Source organism: Phascolarctos cinereus, unplaced genomic scaffold (assembly GCF_003287225.1).
Source record: "Phascolarctos cinereus isolate Bilbo 61053 unplaced genomic scaffold, phaCin_HiC Scaffold_2;HRSCAF=192, whole genome shotgun sequence".
Lineage (NCBI taxonomy): Eukaryota > Metazoa > Chordata > Mammalia > Diprotodontia > Phascolarctidae > Phascolarctos > Phascolarctos cinereus.
In genome coordinates, this window is record NW_027555625.1 from 227,315,929 (window position 1) to 227,335,610 (window position 19,682).

The 19,682-nt window shown below is 43.4% G+C and overlaps 1 protein-coding gene across 1 annotated transcript; it reads left to right on the forward strand.

Annotated features, from left to right (window-relative positions):
- Nucleotides 1-4,002: 4,002 nt before the first annotated feature.
- LOC110206702 (antileukoproteinase-like) lies at nucleotides 4,003-10,070 on the forward strand. Its single transcript, XM_020984272.1, has 4 exons — nucleotides 4,003-4,084; nucleotides 5,094-5,252; nucleotides 9,596-9,769; nucleotides 10,054-10,070. The coding sequence occupies exons 1-4, from the start codon at nucleotides 4,003-4,005 to the stop codon at nucleotides 10,068-10,070; spliced, it is 432 nt and encodes a 143-aa protein (XP_020839931.1).
- Nucleotides 10,071-19,682: the final 9,612 nt, after the last annotated feature.

Sequence of the window (19,682 nt, forward strand, 5' to 3'; positions counted from 1 at the left end):
TTGATACCTATATTTCAATTTATATTTATTATTCTGTTAATATATTTATTATTATGTTGTATATTAGCTATTACTGTAATGGAGTAATATAGCATACTTTTAAAATTTCAATTTATAATTTATATTTCAATATTATTGGTTTCCTTTTTATCCTTTGTATTTTATTCTTTGAATTTATAAATATTCTTCCCAGCAGAGGTACCTAGATTTTACCCCAAAAAAAGTTCAGGACCCCTACTTAGAGGTATCAGAGGAAAAATGAGACCTTCCTAGAGTGGTTTGTATTTTAACATAAGACTCTTACAGGATTTGTAGGCAAGGCAGTTGACCAATGGGGAGGTACTTGAAGGAAGGCTATCATAGTAATGCCTAGTCCATATATGCTTTACAAAAGTTCCACTCCTCCTGAATCTAAAGGCCATCACACATCATCTAATAGCTAACATAGAACATATAGCATAAGGCAATCTGAGGGATGCTGAGAGGTCAACATTAATTCAATGAATAGAGTGGAATGGAGTTAATATAAGAGGTAAGTTTTGAGTAGAAGTTTCAAGAAGGAATGGTGAAGTAGGCGGAGGGTGTCATTTGACTAATGAGGCTAAAGCAGAGAATAAGAGGAGGAAAGTCATCAGAAGTGGGGTTGAAAGCTTGGGACTCTGAAAGCCTGGGGAACATCTCAGTTTGAGGGTGATCCAAGTTCTTGCTTATCATCACCTTGGGCTGTGCTAGGACTTCAAACCCATTCCCTTCTGTGAGCTACAGATTTTTCTTCCTTCCCCTCCAGGATACATTCTAGTAGGACAGATTGGACTGACTTAGGGGTGTATAACTCTAGTTCACAATAAGGGAGGCAATACTGACTGGAATGTTTGGGATCAGGGCTCTTCCCCTCTTCTCTCTTAGATCTTTCATTCACATTTAAGGTGTCAATAAGTGTTTCCCAATTTTTTCTCTACCACACTGATCTTTTTCATTAGCTTTTCCAGGAATTCTTGTTGGGCTTGTATCCAGTGTGCATTTTTCTTTTGAGGCTTTGCTGTTTTCATGTTGTTGTCTCCTTCTCAGTTTGTGTTGATATTCCCTGGTACTATAGCAGCGTTTTCCGGTCAGGTCTGTTGTTTGCTCATTTTCCAGCCTATTTCTTGACTTTTAATTTTATGTTAGTTGAGCTCTGTTCCTTGGGTAGGGATGGGGTGAACTTTAAGGCTTTTACTTGCTGCTGTTTTCAGAGCTAGTTCTGGGGGTCTGTAAGCTCTTGATGCTTTTGTGGTGATGTGATCAGGAGAGAGATGTGGTCCCTGTTCTCCTGGTCTGTGCTCTGATCTTTACCCAGGAAGGGCCTCTGCTCCCTTGCAGATGGAGTCTCCTTAGGGACAAATGCTAGCAATCCTCTTGGTCCTGAAACTGAGACAAGGGTCCCTGTTCCCCTGCAGCCTCAAAGGCTAATGGTCCTCCCTGTCTTGGAATCGAGCCCTGAAACTGTGTATGGGCAATAAAACAGGGTCCTGCAGCAGTGGCAGCTCAGGGTCCCCTCTCATCTCTTTCTCAGCAGTTGGCTGAGAGCTTCAAAGCTAATGCTGATGCTATTACCATTACCTCCAAGACCCACCACTGGTGATGGTGCCACCTGTGCTCTGCCCCCCCCATGTCCCAGACCTTTTTTAGTGACCTCCTAAATTGTCATAGTCTAGAAAAATGTCTCACTTCTGCCTTTTGTTGGCTCTACCATTTCAGAATGATCTTTGACAGATTGGTTATAAAGGTGTTTGAAGGGGAATGCTGGAAGATCCTGGCTGGGTTGCGACTTTGCTACTTCTATTCTGCCATCTTGACTCTGCCATCTTGGCTCTGCCAATGAGTATTAATAGTCACAGTGTGACTTTTCCTAGGAGGCTTTAAATGATAACTTAGGGCTAGTTGAGAAATAAAGTTCCAAATCAAAGGAATGAAGGTCTAAGAGTAGAATTTCCTTCAGCCAGAGTAGGCAGGATTTTTTGGGGGAACACTGGGACCTTCCTTTACTGTTTAGACATTTGTGGGTCATATTTAGAACTATGGACTTAGAGTCAGGAAGAGTTGGATTCAAATTCTGCCTCAGACATTTATTTGCTGGCTATACCCTGAGTAAATCGTTTAATCTCTCTTATCTTTTCTTTCTTCATCTAATAATAATAGCATCTACCTTATAGATCTAAAGTGAGACTCAAATAAAATAACATGTACAAAGTGTTTTTAAAATTTTATAAATTTTAAAGTGTTATAGAAATGTTAATTGTTGTTATTCTGCCAATGGAAACTGCTCACCTTGACCTTTTAGCCAGAGATAGGGGATTGGTAGCTTTGCTGGTAAAAATTTAACAACTAGTTTAAAAAAAAATCCATGTCACACTTTTCAATTTAATCTGCCTATTAATCTACATGTTCTCTATTACTTTCTTAAGTCTAGACAATATTTAAAAGGACAAATCAAGCCCTGATTTGTTACTTCATTGATTTCTGAGGTTCACATTGAAAATTTAACAATCTGCTCTCTAGAGATGATTGGAACTGATTTTAATACCCCTCTATGTGATGGTAATAGTAACCACCTTTCTATAGATATATGAGGTTTACTTTATTTATTTAATATATTGTTTCTCCCAGTTACATATAAAAAATTTTTAACATTCATTTTTAAAACTCTGAGCTTCAAATTCTCTTGCTTCCTCCCTCCTCTCTCCCCCCACCCCACCATTGAGAAGGCAAAGAATTTGATATAGGTTATACATCTCTAGTCATACAAAACATATCCGTAATAGTCATGTTGTGAAAGAAACTATAGACAAAAAAAAAAACCTCAAGAAAAACAAAGTAAAAAAAAAAGCGTGTTTCAGTCTGTATTCAGATACTGTTAGTTCTTTCTCTGGGAATGGATAGCACTTTTCATCATAAGTGCTTCAGAGTTGTCTTGGATCATTGTGTTGCTGAGAATAGCTGAGTCATTCACAGCTGATCATCTTACAATATTGCTGTTACTTTGTACACAGTACATTTCACTTTGCATCAGCCCATGCAAGCTTTTCTGCTCATTATTTCTTATAGTATAATAGTATTCCATCATAATCATATACCACAACTTGTTCATCCATTTCCCCAATTGATGGGCATCCCCTCAATTTCTAAATCTTTGTCCCCAGAAAAGAGCTGCTATAAATATTTTTGGAACACATAGGTCCTTTTCCTTTTTGTTTTTTTTTATCTCTTTTGGGATATAGACTTAGTAGTGGTATTGTTAGATCAAAGGGTATGCATAGTTTTATAGCCCTTTGGGCATAGTTCCAAATTGCTCTACAGAAAGGTTGAATCAGTTCACAACTCCACCAACAATGCATTAATATCTCATTTTCCCCACATTCTCTCCACCACTTGTCATTCACCATTTCTGCCTTATTAGCCAATCTAATAGGTATGAAATAGTACCTCAGAATTGTTTTAGTTTGCATTTCTCCAATCAATAGTGAGTTAGAGTATTTTTTCGTATGGCTATAGATAGTTGTGATTGAAGTATGAGGTTTTACAAAGTGCTTCTCTCACAAGAAGATTTTGTGGTAGGTGATATAAGCATTACTACTCCCATTTTATAGATTCAGAAACTGAGGCTCAGAGAGATTGTAATTTGCCCAAGACCCCACAACGGAGTGTGAGAGTTAAGGTCTACTGACACCAAGTCAAGAACTCTTTCCAGTGCAGTAGGGGGGAAGGTTGCCTATCCTTCTTGTTCCTCCCCAGGAGAAGGATCTGTCAGGAGCCTCCCAGAGACTTCCTCTATTCTCTCCTTACCTACCTACTGTAGGCAAGTGCTGTGGGGTCCTCCCTCATGGTGTTATGCAACCATTGTTGCCCCAAGCAGGACGTGAGAGGGTCCCGCCCCTAGACCTCCCCACACCCAGAGCCAGGGTAAATTTCAGGCACTCTGCCCCTGTCCCTGCCCCTCATAGGCTTCTCTCTCCAGCAAGCACCATGTACCTCAGCGGTCTATTCTCCATCATTTTGCTCCTCATTGTGCCTTGGACTGGGACATATAAGCCTGTTCTTGAAAAGGGTGAGTGCCCCAATAATGTCCTCCTTTTGGAATGGTCAGGGCAGCCCATGGCTGCATGGAGGGAGCATGCTGTCCCCAGTGATGTGACAAGCCTGGGATATTTCCAGGGCTAGATGGATGCAAGGATGGATCTGACCTCAAACTAACCAGAGGCTATTGGGAATAGAGGGTGGGATTCATCTCCCCCCTGCCTCAGATAATTCCTCCTAATCCTAAGCACAACCTCCTTCCCCTTCTCAAGCCCTACACTCTGAGATCCTTCATTTTCATGCTATAAGGAGAGATGAGGACTGGACCAGAAGTCAGAGATCTAAGCTCTCTTCTCTGTTCATCCATTACCAAGGAAATGTGTGAGCTTTGACAACCCACTCAGCATCCTCAGCTGTGAATTGGGGGCATTGAATTAGAGAAATGGTTTCTAAGATCCCTTTCATTCCCAACTTTCAACATTCTAATCACTGAAACTTTCTAAGCCTTAAGTTTCTTTGACTCTAGAATGTGTACAATACTGCTTTATTACCTTCCTTATGGGGTTGTTGGGAGGACCACGTGAGATAACAGGCATAAAGTGCTTTATAACTGTCAGGTACTAATTAAATGTAAATTATACCCAGCTTCATTTTTGCCCCTCCCTGGGAATGAGAGTGCCTGAGCCTTCTTGGTGAAGGAAGCTGTATTTTCTGCCTCATCTCTCTGGGTAGGATAAAAGGCACAGACCCCCAGGGCATTCAAAGAAAATATTACCACGTGGAATGTTAAAGTTAGAAGGAGTCATGTAGTCTTCCATTTTTCTAGGATGTTAAGGTTTGCAAAGCACTTTCCTCAGAGGTACCTTGTGAGGCAGCTAGGTAGTGCAAGGACGATCCCTATCTATAGGAATCTGAACCAGGCTCACAGGCAGAGATCATGTGATGGGGGATGTCTGTGCTCTTTTAGTCCCTTAGGCTGCTTACTGGGACAGGAGGGAAGCCTTCAAGGACTAGTCACCTCTCCCTTCTGCCACTCTTAGGGTCCACGAAACCAGGCACCTGTCCAGAAGATAATGCCCTCTGCAGAAGGCATTATGAGGCCAAGTGTCAGAGTGATGAAGAGTGCAGTGGCAAACAGAAATGCTGCTTCTATTACTGTCACTTTGAGTGTAAATATACAGTTGAAGACAGGTTGTCAGGTAAGTGTAGACCACTTCCAGCCCCATCTGGTCTTTATCCTTCATATCTTAGCTCTTTTTACAAGTGACCACACTACCAGACAGTGCTCCCAGGAGAAGGGGGAGGCGTGACTCCTCTGGAAAGAATTGAGTTGACTGGTTTTGGTTCTGCTCAATTTTGTGGAAAGAGTGGGATGGATTCCAGTGTTAGGCAAGTTGCTTTGCCTTTCTAGGCCTCAGTTTCCCCATCTGAAAATGAGGACTCACCTTAGTTCAGTTCAGTGACTCAGTTTTCTCCTCTCTAGTATAGAGAGACCTTGTCATGCTCTTAGAATTTTTGTGAAAATCAAATGTGATTTTCACAAAGGTGATGGAATTTAATTATTAGAGATTGGATCCAGACAGTAAGTTCTCCCTCTGACCTCATGTTATTCATATCTCTTCTAAGTAGAAGTGAAGCCAGGGTTCTGCCCAGACATTCAAGGCCAGTGTGGGAAGAAGACTCTGTCAGACACATGTACCTGTGATGGAGAATGTCAAGGGTTGTACAAGTGTTGTCCAGGAGCCTGTGGAAAACAGTGCCTCAGACCTCACTCAGGTAAAGAGCTCAGTTAAGTCTGGCCCTGGGGCAGCTGGGGTGGAGGGAGGGGAGTTGGACACATAAAGGAAGAAGAAGGAGAATTAAACTGTGCTTGGCCCCAGAGGGAGAACTAGGATTGTTTGGGGGAGGGAGAAAGGGAGGAGTTAGAGGAAAGTAAATTTTAGGAAGGAAAGGAAAGGGAATCCTTCATAATTATAGCTGTCCAACAATAGAATGAGCTGCCTTGAGAGGCAGTGAGCTCTCTATTACCAGAGGTGCTTAAAGAAGAGGTTGGATGACCGTATAGGAAATTCGTGGTCAAAGTTGGACCAGACTAGCCTTTGAGGGTCTTTCTATCTCTGAGATCCTACAATTCTCTGATTCTAAGATTCTCTGCATCCCTGTTGTATAGTGGAAAGAGCTCTACCTGTGGGCTCAGAGGACCTGGCTCTCAAACCCCATTCTGCTCCTTACTCATCGTATGACCTTGGGCAAATCACTTAAGTTTGATGGGTCTCAGATTCGTGATCCAGACTAGAAGACAAAAAGTATCTAAGGAACCCTCCAGCTTTAATCTTATGATCCTATATCACAGTCATGTTGGGGTTGCAGGGACTCCAAAATACCAAGATTCAGGGCAGAGTTGTCTGGAAAGAATTTGTGGACTCAAGCAGTCTTCCTGTCAAGTGGCAAAAAATTTACTATGACACTAATAAAGGTGGGCACAGTTCCTTTAGAGAACTTGCAGCCCAACAGGACTGATGTCGAAGCTTATACAGAAAAGATACAGCGAATTGTATGGCAAGTAAGCTAATTAGGTGGTAAACATGCAGTTTCTGTACCTTGGGCACAAGTTTCATTCACTACTGGCATGGCTTTGGTGGAGGGGAGAGGAGAAGAGGGCTTCTAAGGGGCCTGTACTTCTGTACATCTACATCTATAGGAAGATAGTCTTGGGAATTGACATCTATAGCTTGATCTCTAAATTGTATACAGTAACTGTGGGAATCAGTACATGATAGTTCTGCTGGTATAAGATAGTCCTGTTCATACAAGGAAATTCTACAGAGGTGAGCTTGTTCTTGTAACAGGGGCGATAGTTGGCCTCACTGGGGCCCACTCATAAGTTATTGTTAGGGATAGGTTCTTTGGGCTGGGGAAGATATGGTCTTAGGGCTGGGATTTTAGAGCTAGAGGTCTGCGCGCCTCATTAGTGTTGGGGGTAGAATCATAGAATCTTAGATATAGATCTACAAGGGATCTCAGATGACCATCAATCAAACCACCTCATTTTATAGATGAGGAAACTGAGGCTGAGAGTGGTTAAGTGACTTGCCCAGGGTCACATAGCTAGTAAGTGCCTGAGGCAGGATTTGAACTCAGGTCTGTTGTGAGTAGGAGGGCTGTTGGTAGTGATTACGAGCTGTTTACATATAAAGGAGCAGGAGTGAAACGAGGACTCCTTTCTGCCTAGAGACAAAATCTTTGAGGCACAGGAAGAAGAGAGTTCTAGGTCAGTGTAGTCACAGAGGACAGCCATGTGGGGAGTCAGCCTGGGATGAGGAGGGGTCTGGGTCACTGGTGTCAGGGCTATCCAGAAAGAACCAGGTCCCAACCCATATTGATACCTATGGCAAAGCCCTGGACACCCCCGCTTAGTTACTCCCCTATAGAGAAACTTCCAGGCTTTGTTAACACTAGCTGAACCAGAGCTGCCTCCCTGAATCACAGAGGGCATGGTTTGCTAACCAAGGAAAGTCCAGGTGGGTAGAGAGGAATATCATGTAATCTGAATGGGGATAACATGCCAGTGAAAGCCTCAGAGAGTGTTCTGGGGTGAGTGGGTGGGTGGGTGGACTGTGGCACAGTAAGGGGAAAGAGCCATGGCCTAGACCTGGAGGATTTGAGTTCTGGTCAATTAGCATGTTTGGACAAGATGCTTCTGTGGGGTTCAGCTTTCTCTCCTATAAAGTGAATAGATGATTATCTCTTTTCCCAGCTCTAAACTTATATGCTTCTATGATAATCAAAGAAACTTCCCCAAAAAGATGAGCTTGAAGCCAGGTTTTAGAAAAGGGAGGCATATGAATTAATCAAGCATATGGGGAGAAGAGGGTGGCAAAAGTTTGGAGGCTGGGCTTTTCTAAGCAGGTTGTGGGGTATAGGGTGTTCAGTTGGGATAAATCATAGTTGCCTGTCTGAGAACCCTCTAGAAAACACACACAAAGCCTCATTATTGGCTAAGTGAAATCAGAATGAAAGTCAACCTTTGGAGGGTGCTGTGGAGAAAAGAAGGGCAAAGGGCAAAGGGCAAGCCTTCTCTGGATGGTCTTAGTGATGGCTGGGGCCTCATACACTGTGTGTGTATAATAGAACCTGGGGAGGTGGGTCTCCACCATCACCAGAATAATAATCATCACACCTCACACTTTTTTAAATACTTTTAGGAACTTAGGTGAGTACAAGGATTATTATAGTCATTTTGCAGATGTGGAATGCAGGTCCCCAAAGAGATGATTTTGACTAAGGTCATATGGCCCATAAATCTTGGAGCTGGGACCAGAACCCAGGTTTTCAGACTCCAAGGCCAAATCCTTCCCATGCGTCTGAGGCACTATACCAGAGGGAGGCAATATACTCCCATTCAAGAGAAGGGTTGGCACCAGCCCCAGTCACAGTAAGGACAGAACTGCCACAGTCACTCCTTAACCAGTCTAGGGAGGAAGCCAGGCAGAATCACCAGCCCTGGATCGTCTTTGGTTCCAGTTCTGTGGGTATCAGACTTCCTCTATCAAGGTGAGACAACTGTGAATTTTGTATAGCGTCCTGGAATCCAAGAGACTTTTAGGTATGGAGTCCATGTTCTAAGTTTCCTTCAAGCTCAGCTCTAAATTCTGTGATGCCTGAATCTTTTTTTGAATTAATTAATGTATTTGTGATTTTCCACAATCACTTCCATAAGCTCTTGAGTTTTAAATTTTCTCCCCTTCCATCCCTTCCTTCCCAAAATGGTGTGCAGTCTGATACAGGCTCTTCATATACATTCCTATTAAACATATTTTCACATTAGTCATGTTGTAAAGAAGAATTAGAACCAATAGGAGGAACCAAAAGAAAGAAGAAACAAAACAGAAGGGAAAAAAAAGAGCAAATAGTATGCTTTGATCTGCATTCAAAATCTATAGTTCTTTCTCTGGATGTGGATAGCATTTTTCATCATGAGACTTTTGGAAATGTCTTAGATCCTTGCATTACTGAAAAGCGCTAAGTCTATCAAAGTTAGTCATTGCACAACATGGCTGTTACTGTGCACAATGTTCTCCTGGTTCTGCTCACTTTACTCAGCATCAGTCCATATAAGTCTTTTCAGGTTTTTCTGAAGTCAGCCTGCTCATCATTTCTTGTAGCACAATAGTATTCCATTACATTCATATACTACAACTTATTCAGCCATTCCCCAATTGATGGGCATCCTCTCAATTTCCAATTCTTGGCTACCATAGAAAGAACTTCTATAAATATTTTTGTACTTGTGGGTCCTTTTCCCATTTTTATGATCTCTTTGGGATACAGCCCTAGAAGTGCTATTGCTGGGTCAAAGGGTATGCACATTTTTATAGCCCTTTGGGCATAGTTCCATATTGCTGTCCAGAATGGTTGGATCAGTTCACAACTCTACCAACAATGCATCAGTGTTCCAATTCTCCCATATCTTCTCCAACATTTATATGATGCCAGAATCTTGTCTCTCACCTGGGCCATCCTGCATCTGTGTTGTCTATAGGGAAGCTGGGAACCTGTCCAGTTGTAATATATCAATGTACCAAGACAAAGCCCCCCGACAAATGTCACAGGGACAGAGACTGCCTTGGGACTCTGAAGTGTTGCCGAGGCATTTGCGGCAAGAAGTGTATTGATGCTCTGAACCCTGATGTGCCAAAGCTGGACAAGGAAACAGGTACAGACCCCTTTTACTCTTAACCACTTCAGGAGGGAGCCCTTTTTATTCTGTGCTCTTCACAGACTAAAAGATAGTTAGAGCTGTGAGGTTATCTAGGGTAACATCAGCATTTAGAGTTGGAGACTGAAGTTCAGAGTGAATGAAATTCTCCTGAAGTCACACAACTAATGAGGGGCAGAATGAGGCAGGGAGCCCAGACCTCTGGACTCCTAGACCAGAGCTCCTTCCATCAGACTCTGGTGTCTTCATAGCTCTGGCTCTTTCCCTCCTGTTCCTTTCAGACTTAGTTGCAGAATGAGCCATCTCTCTCTTTTTCACCCTTCAGCAGAGAAAATTATCAAGTTTAAAGAGGCCAGACAAAGAAGGCTTGAATTGTATTTGGCAAGATTAGAAACTGAGACCACTTAATAGGGTAAGTTTGCTGTGGGTCCCTGCCTTGACACATTCTTCACTTGGGTTGGGAGCAATAAATGATTAAATTCCCCCAAAATTGTCAAGGCTTGTCCTCCTTGGTGACCCAGGGGACAGGGATGCTGGTGAATTCATTTACAGCCAGAGCAGGGCCGGATCCCTAGAGGAAGGAGAATACTTCAAGAGATAGGGTTTAATTGGTGCTCTGGTGTCTAGTTCACATAGCCATTAACTGGCTCTAGGACCTTGGGCAAATACCTTTCTCTCTTTGGGCCTCGTTTTCCTTATCTATAAAATAAAGGAGCTAGGTTAGGAGATCTCTGAAGTCCAGTCGTCTAAGATCCATGATAAACTTTGATCTCTGGAGAGCCTCCAGGGGAGGGATCTTTCTCTATTCTTCGTTGGAAGTGGAGATGGGAATGTGGCAAGAGAAGTGGTCAGTCTACCCAGGAAATGGGTACTTTTCCCTGGGCCGAGATGGAATCAGCTTTCTCCACTTGTACTTTCCCAGGGGAGGAAAAGAATCATTCATGAAGACCTTGTAGTTGCCAGGAACCCAAAAGGGATCTGGTTTGAAAAGCCACCACTTTGATGAGCCTCTCTCTGTCCAATAAAGAATTACTTTCCTATTAATATTCTTCCTGCGTGTGGTTGGTTGGGGGCAATGAAGACTTGTACTTGATTATTTGGCATATCAAATATCTTTTATCTGATTGGTTTAAGAGTTGGGTACTTGTGTCTCACAGGCTGAAGTCAAAAGACACCTCTGTCTGATTGGTTGTGGGTCTCGGTGGGGATTTGGCTGAACCATTTTGGCCCCAGGACCCCTGAGGCCCTGACCTGAAGAAATGTAAGTTCTGATGAAGATGAGATGATGAATGGAGTCACTCTGTCTGCATTTTCTTTCCTTTCTGCAGCTGAGAGGGATTGGAATCAGGTCGTGGTTATTTCCTTGGGAATTTTTGAAAGATAGCAGAACTTGGTATGGGACAAAATCTTTTGAAGTCATTTATCCAGCCCCTCCCTAGAAGTTAGAAACACAGATTGCCAGCTGCAGGGAACCTTACCTAGAAGAGGTGTTCAGAAGGACCCTGGATCAATTTTGTTGATTTTTTTTAAATTCACTTGATGAGATGATAGGGTATAGACTTTTGTGGGAAGGGGGCACATCCCATGTAGCTTGGCATAGCCCCTAGGCCCTTGCTGGGAGGACACAGTGAACTCCCTTGGTTGGTCTATAGTCACCAACCTATACAAGGATGACTGGTTATTTGGGGCTCAGGAGAATAGCTTCTTATTGGAGGTACTGCCTCCCCCTTGGATAGAGGAGTAAATGACCCCCACCCTTGGGGGAAAAGATCTCTTTTCCTCATACTTCCTCTGTCTTGGATTTCTAGACTATAGTGCAGTAAGAAGATATAGGAGAAATTGTCATTCTTCCCTGAAGTGACTTAGGGCAGAAACACATGGCAAGGAGAGACATGGACTTTCTTTGAAGAGCCTATGATATTTCCTAGACTTTCCAGTTCTTGGTGGGCTTGGTTTATCTCTCTGTTTCCTTTTTGAAGCACAGGCTGGTGATGACCATTGCTGAAAATAGATGTTTTGAGCTTCCAGAGTTAAAATCATTGCTAATCTTGAGTTCAAGAACTTCTGAGTTCGAGAAACTGGTGCCAGGAACCTGGAGGGAAAAAATGTCTTGACCAGATCCCTCCTCTGAAGAGGACAAGAGCACTGCCAGAAGCCTTGTGGAGCTGAAGGGCTAAAGCCATGCCAGGAAAGGGCAGGGCAGGAAGTCTGGACCTTGCCAATAGCCCAGGATATTTCTCCAAGTTCCTTGGACAGTGGCACTGTGAGGCAAATGGCTGGCACTTGATCACTATAGAGTGTCTTTAGCTTTCGTGGAATTTAATAAGGGTAATGGGCTATTAGGTTGTTATGTTTCTTATATGTACTTATAAGTGTCTGGATACTATGTGTCTTATTCGGGTTCTGTGGCAGAGGACATAGCAGTCTGTTCTATATCTGGTATCCAAAGTGTCTCTCAAAAACCTTTGTGGGAGGGCATATTGTTATTAACTCATATGGAAAATCAAGATCCCCAGGTGAGGGCATTAGGGATCCAGAGAGAAAGAACTTTATCCCTTTATGGTCAGGATGCTCAGAATAAGCCCAAGTGTGTTTGCTGGTGGCCCTGGACCATGGGTGATACTTGGAGCATAAATCCTAGATAGCAAGAGCTGGCTTTCTAAGAGACCTCAGGTACTCTTGGGTTCAACCCCCCATTGTACAGATGAGGAAACTAAGGCCTAGAGAGGGGAAAGGATTTGCCAAAGGTCAAAATTCTCCTAGGGAGTGGCAGAATCCCAACTTATACCCAAGACTTCCAGGAAGTCCAGGCCACACTACTTTTCTTGGACTCTCTTGCCTTGGGGTCTGTCTATAATAATAATGACATCTAGCATTTCTATAGAGCTTTAACATTTACAAAGTGCTTTATTTGATCATCCCAATAACCCTAGGAGGTAGGTGCTTATTATTATTCCCATTTTACAGATGAGGAATGGAGGCTAAGAGATATAAAGTGAGGGTCACTTAGCTGACTGGTATCTGAGGCAGGCTTTGAATCCAGATCTTCTTGATTCTGTCCAATACTCTATCCACTTCGTGACCCAGCCATCCCACTTCCTTCAGCACAAGGCATTAGTTGCCATATCCCTAAAGGCCAAGTTTAGAATTCAATAATGTACTTTTAAAAAAATTTCTTCCTGAGAGGATCTGTGTTGTGATCTACTGGTTTATCAAGAAAGAATGGTATGGTTCCCTTTGGGGGAGGATTCTTTGCCTGGTTATTCCTCTGTAGGCTACAGTCTGGGTTAGAAGCTGGCACTGAGACTTTGCTCTGTTTCTGGGGATCTGAATCACACCACTGCTGCTGCTTCTGCATTGGCTCCTTTCTCTATACACCACCCTGGAACTCCCTACCTGGGAACACCACCCCCAGGCACTGGTCCCTTTCTCAGTCTGGTCTTGGTGGACATCTGAGTCTTGGTGACCCAGAACTGGGTAATGGGTGCCAAAGCTTCCAGTTAGCAGCTGTCCAGTCCTCTGCATCCTGTGCTCCTGGATGGGTCTGGGACTTCCTCTTGCCCTGGTGCATAGCCATTCCCTGGGCACTGGAGTCCTCAGTCTGCTGTGTGTTTGTGGCTAGGATCCATCCCCAGTCTCTACAGAGCTCTCCATCTGTCTTCTCATGCCAATCTGAGCTGAACAAACAACTCAATATTTTTTTTTTCTGGCTTTCTGCATCAGGATCCATTCTGTTACATTTTCTAGATCTATTTGGAGGTGGGATTTTTTTTTTTGGCCGGGAGAGTTCTACTTCCTGCTCTTCCACCATTTTGGCTCTGCCTCCTCTGATGGCAACTCTCTATCCAATGTGTCATGCTGCTTTTCATTCTATAATCTACTTTAATACAGGCAAATATAGGTTAAGTAAGAAAGAAACTTTATCCAGATCAGCCGTTCTAAGTACCTAGTGCAATTATAGAGGCCAGCTCAGTCTTATTTACAAATCTTTCTATGCTGCGTAACAGGGCCATGAGTTTAGTCTGTTTTGTTGTCAAATCCTTCTTTCTTTTAGTTTTAATTTACCCCTTAGGCCACCTCAGGAATCAGTTTCAACCTCATTGGCTTTTGACATTTCAAAAACCTTTCATAACCATTTTTTCATAGTGAAGTAATCAGAGGAGGTGCTATTACTGGAAACCAAAGTAATTCATTGATATGCTCAGTGTCACACAGTAAATGAGTGATAGAAACAAGATTAGAACCCATGATTCCTTCCCAGTAGAAGTATGCTCATCCAAAAGTATAGGGAGTGTTGCAAAATCAGACATCAGTGTGTTGATTTTTAAAAATTAATTTTTAGTTTTCAACATTCACTTTCATAAGATTTTTATTTTAAAAATTTCCCCTTTCCCTCCCCTCCCCCATTCCCAAGATGGCATGCAATAGGATGTAGGGCTATACATGCACAATCATGTTAAACATATTTCCACATTAGTCACGTTGTGAAAGAAGAATCAGAACAAAAGGGAAAAACCACGAGAAAAAAAAAGAGAGAAAAAATGACATGCTTCAATCTGCTTTCAGACTCCATAGTTCTTTCTCAGAATGTGGATAACATTTTTCATCAAGAATCTTTCGGAATTGTCTTAGATCATTGAACTGCTGAGAAGAGCTAAGTCCATCAAAGTTGGTCATTGCACAATATTGCTGATACTGAGTACAATGTTCTCCCTGGTCTGCTCACTTCAATCAGCATCAGTTCATGTAAGTCTTTCCAAGTGTTTGTAAAGTGTTGATTAATTTTTTAAAAATATTCTGGGCCTGAACACACAAAAAGGAGTATTTCCATACACATAGAAAAACATAAAAGGAATTCCATATGAACTTATGAATTCCCATTACAAATGATTTGATTTTTTTTTTAGGTGAGGCAATTGTGGTTAAGTAATTTGCCCAGGGTCACACAGCTATTAAGTGTTATGTATCTGAGGTTGGATTTGAACTCAGGTCCTCCTGACTCCAAGGCTGGAGCTCTACCCACTGAGTCACCTAGCTGCTCCAAATGATTTGATTTTTTAAAAAGCATTTAATAAATTCTTCATGTGGCTACAAGTTGTCCTACTTGTCCGTCTTTCCTTCCAAACATCTTTCTTTTCTCTTCTGTGCATCTTGTAAACTGTTTCAATGGCCCTCTTTCTTAGGCATCACTATTGCTATTCTCCACCCCTGATACCTCTGCCCAAATAAAAATGGAATAAAAGAGAAAAAAAATCTTCTTAATAAATAAATATAGCAAAATGAATTAAGCAAAAAGAATTCACTCAGTGGTCATGTCCAGATATATCTATGCCTATGTCTATGTTGAAATCTCTATGTCTATGTCTATGTATATATCTCTATCTCTATCTTTCTTTCCCTGGTATCTCTCACTTCTCTGGCAGGAGATGGATAACATGCTTCCTCATTGGTCCCCTGGACTCATGGACGTTAGGGTGTCATAACACCAGAAAGGAGAGGAAGACTCATGCTACAGAGGCTCTAGCATCAAGGCTAGGTCCTAACCCCTTCTTCAAGGGGGGTGGGAGGGCTTGACTCAGGCCTGAAACTGGTTAGTTTTGGTTCAATGTTAAGATGAAATGAGATGCTCTAAGGTTGTCCAACAATTAACACATGGAGGTTTTACCAGCCATAGCACAGAAGGGATACTCACCACAGTTATTAAAGCACTTAACTTATGTAGATTGTTGACCACTGAAGGACAGGATTTAGAGTTAGAAGGGACCTTAGTGAAAATAGGCTCATAGCTCTAGTGCTGGAAGTGACCTTGACAAATGAGAAACCTGAGTCCCAGAATAGGGAAATGACTTGTTTAAGGTCACTTATTCCTAGCTCAGGTGTTTTTAAATCAAACCAAGTCAAACTCTTTCACATGTAAAATGAACTGGAAATCCTAAGGATTGTCTGACATAGCCTATGCCTCTCTTTCCTCTTTCTCTCTCTCTCTCTCTAACCCAGCAGTGTTAGCCCCATTCATTCCTCTTGGGCCTTAGGGAAAAGGATTGTCAACACTTCAGAGCTCCAGCCTTGTTCAATTCAGGGCCAAAGCTTCCTGCTGGTGAAGCCCCACCCTAAAGAGTAAAGATGATTCCTGATGCAATTCTCTGGATATAACATCCACTGAGGGGGATATAAATGCCAAGTCCATGCACCATTTAGTTACCCTATAGCTCCTGTCCTTGACATGAAGCCCAACAGCCTTTCTTCCTCATGGCGTTCCTCACCCTGGTGTCCCTGGCTTCATCTGGGACACAAAATTCAAACAAATAAACAAACAAACAAACAAAAAACAGGTGAGGCTAGGTCTAGTATAGTCTGCAGGAGGGAGGATTGGGGAAGTCCCTTTGTCCTAAGGCTGAGCTTTCTCGAGTAGGAAGTTTGGGATCTCTGGACAAAGAAGAAAACTTCCTAGATCCCCCAAGACTCTCAGTGGCCCCTCCCCATGGCCCACCCCCTGCTGGGGCTGCTGTTTGAGAAATATCTAAGGTTTTAGGATTCCCAGCTTCATTCCCATTCTCTGTGCATCTCAGGCTCTTTCTGTCTCACTCTTTGGCTTATTCTTATTCTCAATCACTCTTTCTTTATCTCTAGCTTCTTTCTCTTGCTCTTAACACAACCTCTTTCTCCATCACTCTATCTCTGTCTCTATCTCCACCCCCCATTTCATTTTCTGCCTGTTTCTCTGTCCCTATCTCTATTGCTATTGTCATTCTGTCACTCTCTTTCTGGGAGGCAGCATGTTCCAGTGGAGTTTACTGTTCTTTGAGTCAGGACACCAGAATTCAAGACCTATCTCCACCACCTACTGGTGAGTAAATCACCAGAATCTGTCCAAATTTTGAATCTTGGCTTCCTCATCTATAAAATGGGGTCATAATGCTTTCACTGCCCACCCCTGAGCAGGAGAGCCATGGTCCCAGAGGCTGCTGGGGGCAAAAGGGGATTAGGAGATTTCCAAGCAGGAATGAAAGGAGGGCTACACATATGGATGCTGTGGAAGCTCCAGACTGTATCTGTGCCAGATTTCCTGGAACTAGAGAGATATTTTAAGGTCAGCTAGCTCAGGAGGGAAGGAGATGAGTGCCTCAAGTCAAACTTGAATTGGAGGGAATTGTTCTAGAAATTAAACCCTCTGACTTTCCATGGCTTTGGCCTTATCAGATATAGTATAGGAAGGAAAATGCCCAGGTTTGTCACTCGAGTGTTTAATGATGAATCCAAATGTGTGTGAGCATGCTGGAGAATGCTGTGGTGAAAAGAAGTGCTGTGTAGGCCTGTGTGGGAAGATCTGCAGAGTTCCAGTGAAAGGTATGGAGGCTCTGAGCTCAGGAGCCCTACTCACCCCCTTTGTCCTTGATCCACCCCTGATTATTTGACCCTTGCCAAGCCCACAGAACAGGACTGGGCTTGAGGGAAGTCCTCTTCTTTCTTTTTGTCCCTTCCTCTTCCTTACTCCATCTCTTTCCCTCTCACCTTCAACAACCAAACTCTGCACTGTGTTGCAGATCTTCATCTGTCCATTTGAGATTGTCTAGTGAGGGAGTCCTAGCCGTGGCATTCCTTCCACCTTCTCTGATTCAGATGCCTTGACTTAAGGATGGGATCAGGGAGCAGAGTGGGAGCTGGGGGTTCTGGCAAGGTCACCAGTTATGGGCTGGGCTTTGAGGTAGGGGTCCTGAGGTCTCCCCACCCACTTGTTCAGTCCTGTCCTTACCAGCTACAGCAAAGAGAGAGTTATTTTTTCTCTGTGTCTCTGTATATGTGTGCCTCCAACTTTCTGTCTCTCTGTTTTTTATTTTCTATTTCTCATTCCTTTGTCTCTGTCTTCTACTCTCTCACTGTGTTAATCCTATTGTCATCCACCCATGTGTCCCCTAGCCAATGTTCCTGGCTGGGAGGGGTGGTGTGGCTCATCCCTCTGAGGAGTGACTCCTGCCTGTTAGGGGTCAGGCTGGGCTCAGTCCTGCTTCCATCAGGGCCTCTCCCCTTCTTGACCTCCCAGACGCTGAGAGTAATAGTGTTAGGAGCTGGGAGGGATCTTAGAGATCATCACGAGTCCAACCTTGTCATGTTGCAGGAAAGGAAAAAGAAACTAGAGCAATGAAGTGACTGGCCCAAAGTCACAGTTCAATAATACAATATGCATAGAGATGTGCCTGCATCCTAGGGGATAGCCCCCTGTGTGAGGGTCCCCTCTGCTGTTCTAGGAGTCCAGCCTCCCTCTCCATTGGCAGATATAGGAGCTCAGGCCTCTTTCCCCTCATCCCTTTGGCCTCCTTCCCGAAGAGCTGACAAAGCAGGATCTGCCCCATACCTCCTTTCTGTTGTCTTTATGCTGAAGTTAAACTGTGCTGGGCACAGCACAGAGAGGCAGAAATGTTACTGTTACTGTGACTCCAGGTGTACATGCCCTGAAGAGACTAAAGCCTGCAATCAGAGCCTGTCTGGGGTAGGGAGGGGCAGGGAGGAAGAAAGGCCAGAGATTCAGAAGGTAAGGATCAAAGAACAATAGAAGGGAAAGACAGACAAGCCCCATAGTGAGGGATAAGAGAGAGGAGGCAGAGGAGGCTTCAGAGAGGGGGAGAAGAGAAGCTAGAAGTAGTGGAGGGTGAGGGTGGAGAGGCATCTGGGAGTAGGAAAAAGACCAGGTGGGAAAAGACAGATCCAAATTGAAGGTGATAAGTCTCAGCTCCGTAGATACCCGATTTTGGTCCTGTTCTTTCTGGAGTAGAGAGGGAAGGAGTGGGCAAGTCTCCTGGGCCAGAGAGGGATGCCCTGAGGAAAGTCTCCTCTACCTTGTTCAACTCTCCCTCCTACATTTACCCAAAGCCAGAGAAATGCCCAGTAATACAGGGCCTGGTTAACAAGGTTAACCTAAAAGGCATTCTAAGGATAATGCACAATGTGTGGGTCCCTTGAAGTCATATTGATGAAATTTGTGGTAAGGTCTGCTAGTCCCCAGGAGTTATGAATCTTTCTATTTTACACTTCTCCCCTTCCCAAACTCCCAGCATTCAACTGCTTTCCCTCTCCAATATCCTTCCTTAATCCCTAGAATAGTCTTCTGTCCTGGTCTCCCTGTCCATCATCCTTTAGGTAAGGAATCACTCCCTGCTCCCTATATAGGGGTGACCCTCTGCCAGCCCCCTTGTCCCATGCAAGATCATCTCCTTCTCCTAGTTGATTTCACAGTGTTGATAGAGGCAATGTGTTGTAGTGGAAAGGACCCTGGGTCTGGCGTCAGAAGACTTGGGTCTGATACTGTACCAACCCATCCATTTACATTGTCTGAGAAATGGAGAAGAGTGGTGCTATCTTCCCCAAGAATTTTGTAGCTCTGTGACTGCTCCAATGGCTCATTGGTCCAAAGTTGCTATTATAAATAACACTCTTTTTTTTTTGTCAGTAAATAACTCCTATTTGGGTCTCATTAGTCCAAAGTTGCTATTATAAATAATACTCCTTTTATCAGTAAATAATTCCTATTCGGGTCTAGGCATAATTTGATTCCTTTTTTCCCTGTATCTTTAACTATTGGAATTCCTAACCTCATGACTCCTTGTCCTTTCACACACCCTTTTCCCAAACAGAAATAAGAATTGGGGGTAGCAATGTCTGCGTTTTGAGGTGGGGAGGGCTAGTTTGTAACTTGAGTCTTTTATCTGGCTTTCTTTCCTTAGAGTGATTCCTGTTCCTGAGCTGAGGCTGTTGGACCTATGTATCTGGATTCTAGGCCCCACTATGAGGGAAATGGCTGACATGTGATCAGTATAGCAGGCAGGGGTGAGGAACCTTGGGCCTTGAGGCCCCATGTGGCCCTCTAGGTGCTTAAGTGTGGCCTTCGACTGAATTCACGTTTCACAGAACAAAT

Excerpts from the sequence above, each read along its gene's own strand:
- LOC110206702 (XM_020984272.1), top strand. The coding sequence starts at position 4,003 with ATGTACCTCAGCGGTCTATTCTCCATCATTTTGCTCCTCATTGTGCCT. Across the intron at positions 4,085-5,093 it reads TAAGCCTGTTCTTGAAAAGG|GGTCCACGAAACCAGGCACC; the intron begins GTGAGTGCCCCA and ends TGCCACTCTTAG. Across the intron at positions 5,253-9,595 it reads AGTTGAAGACAGGTTGTCAG|GGAAGCTGGGAACCTGTCCA; the intron begins GTAAGTGTAGAC and ends TGTTGTCTATAG.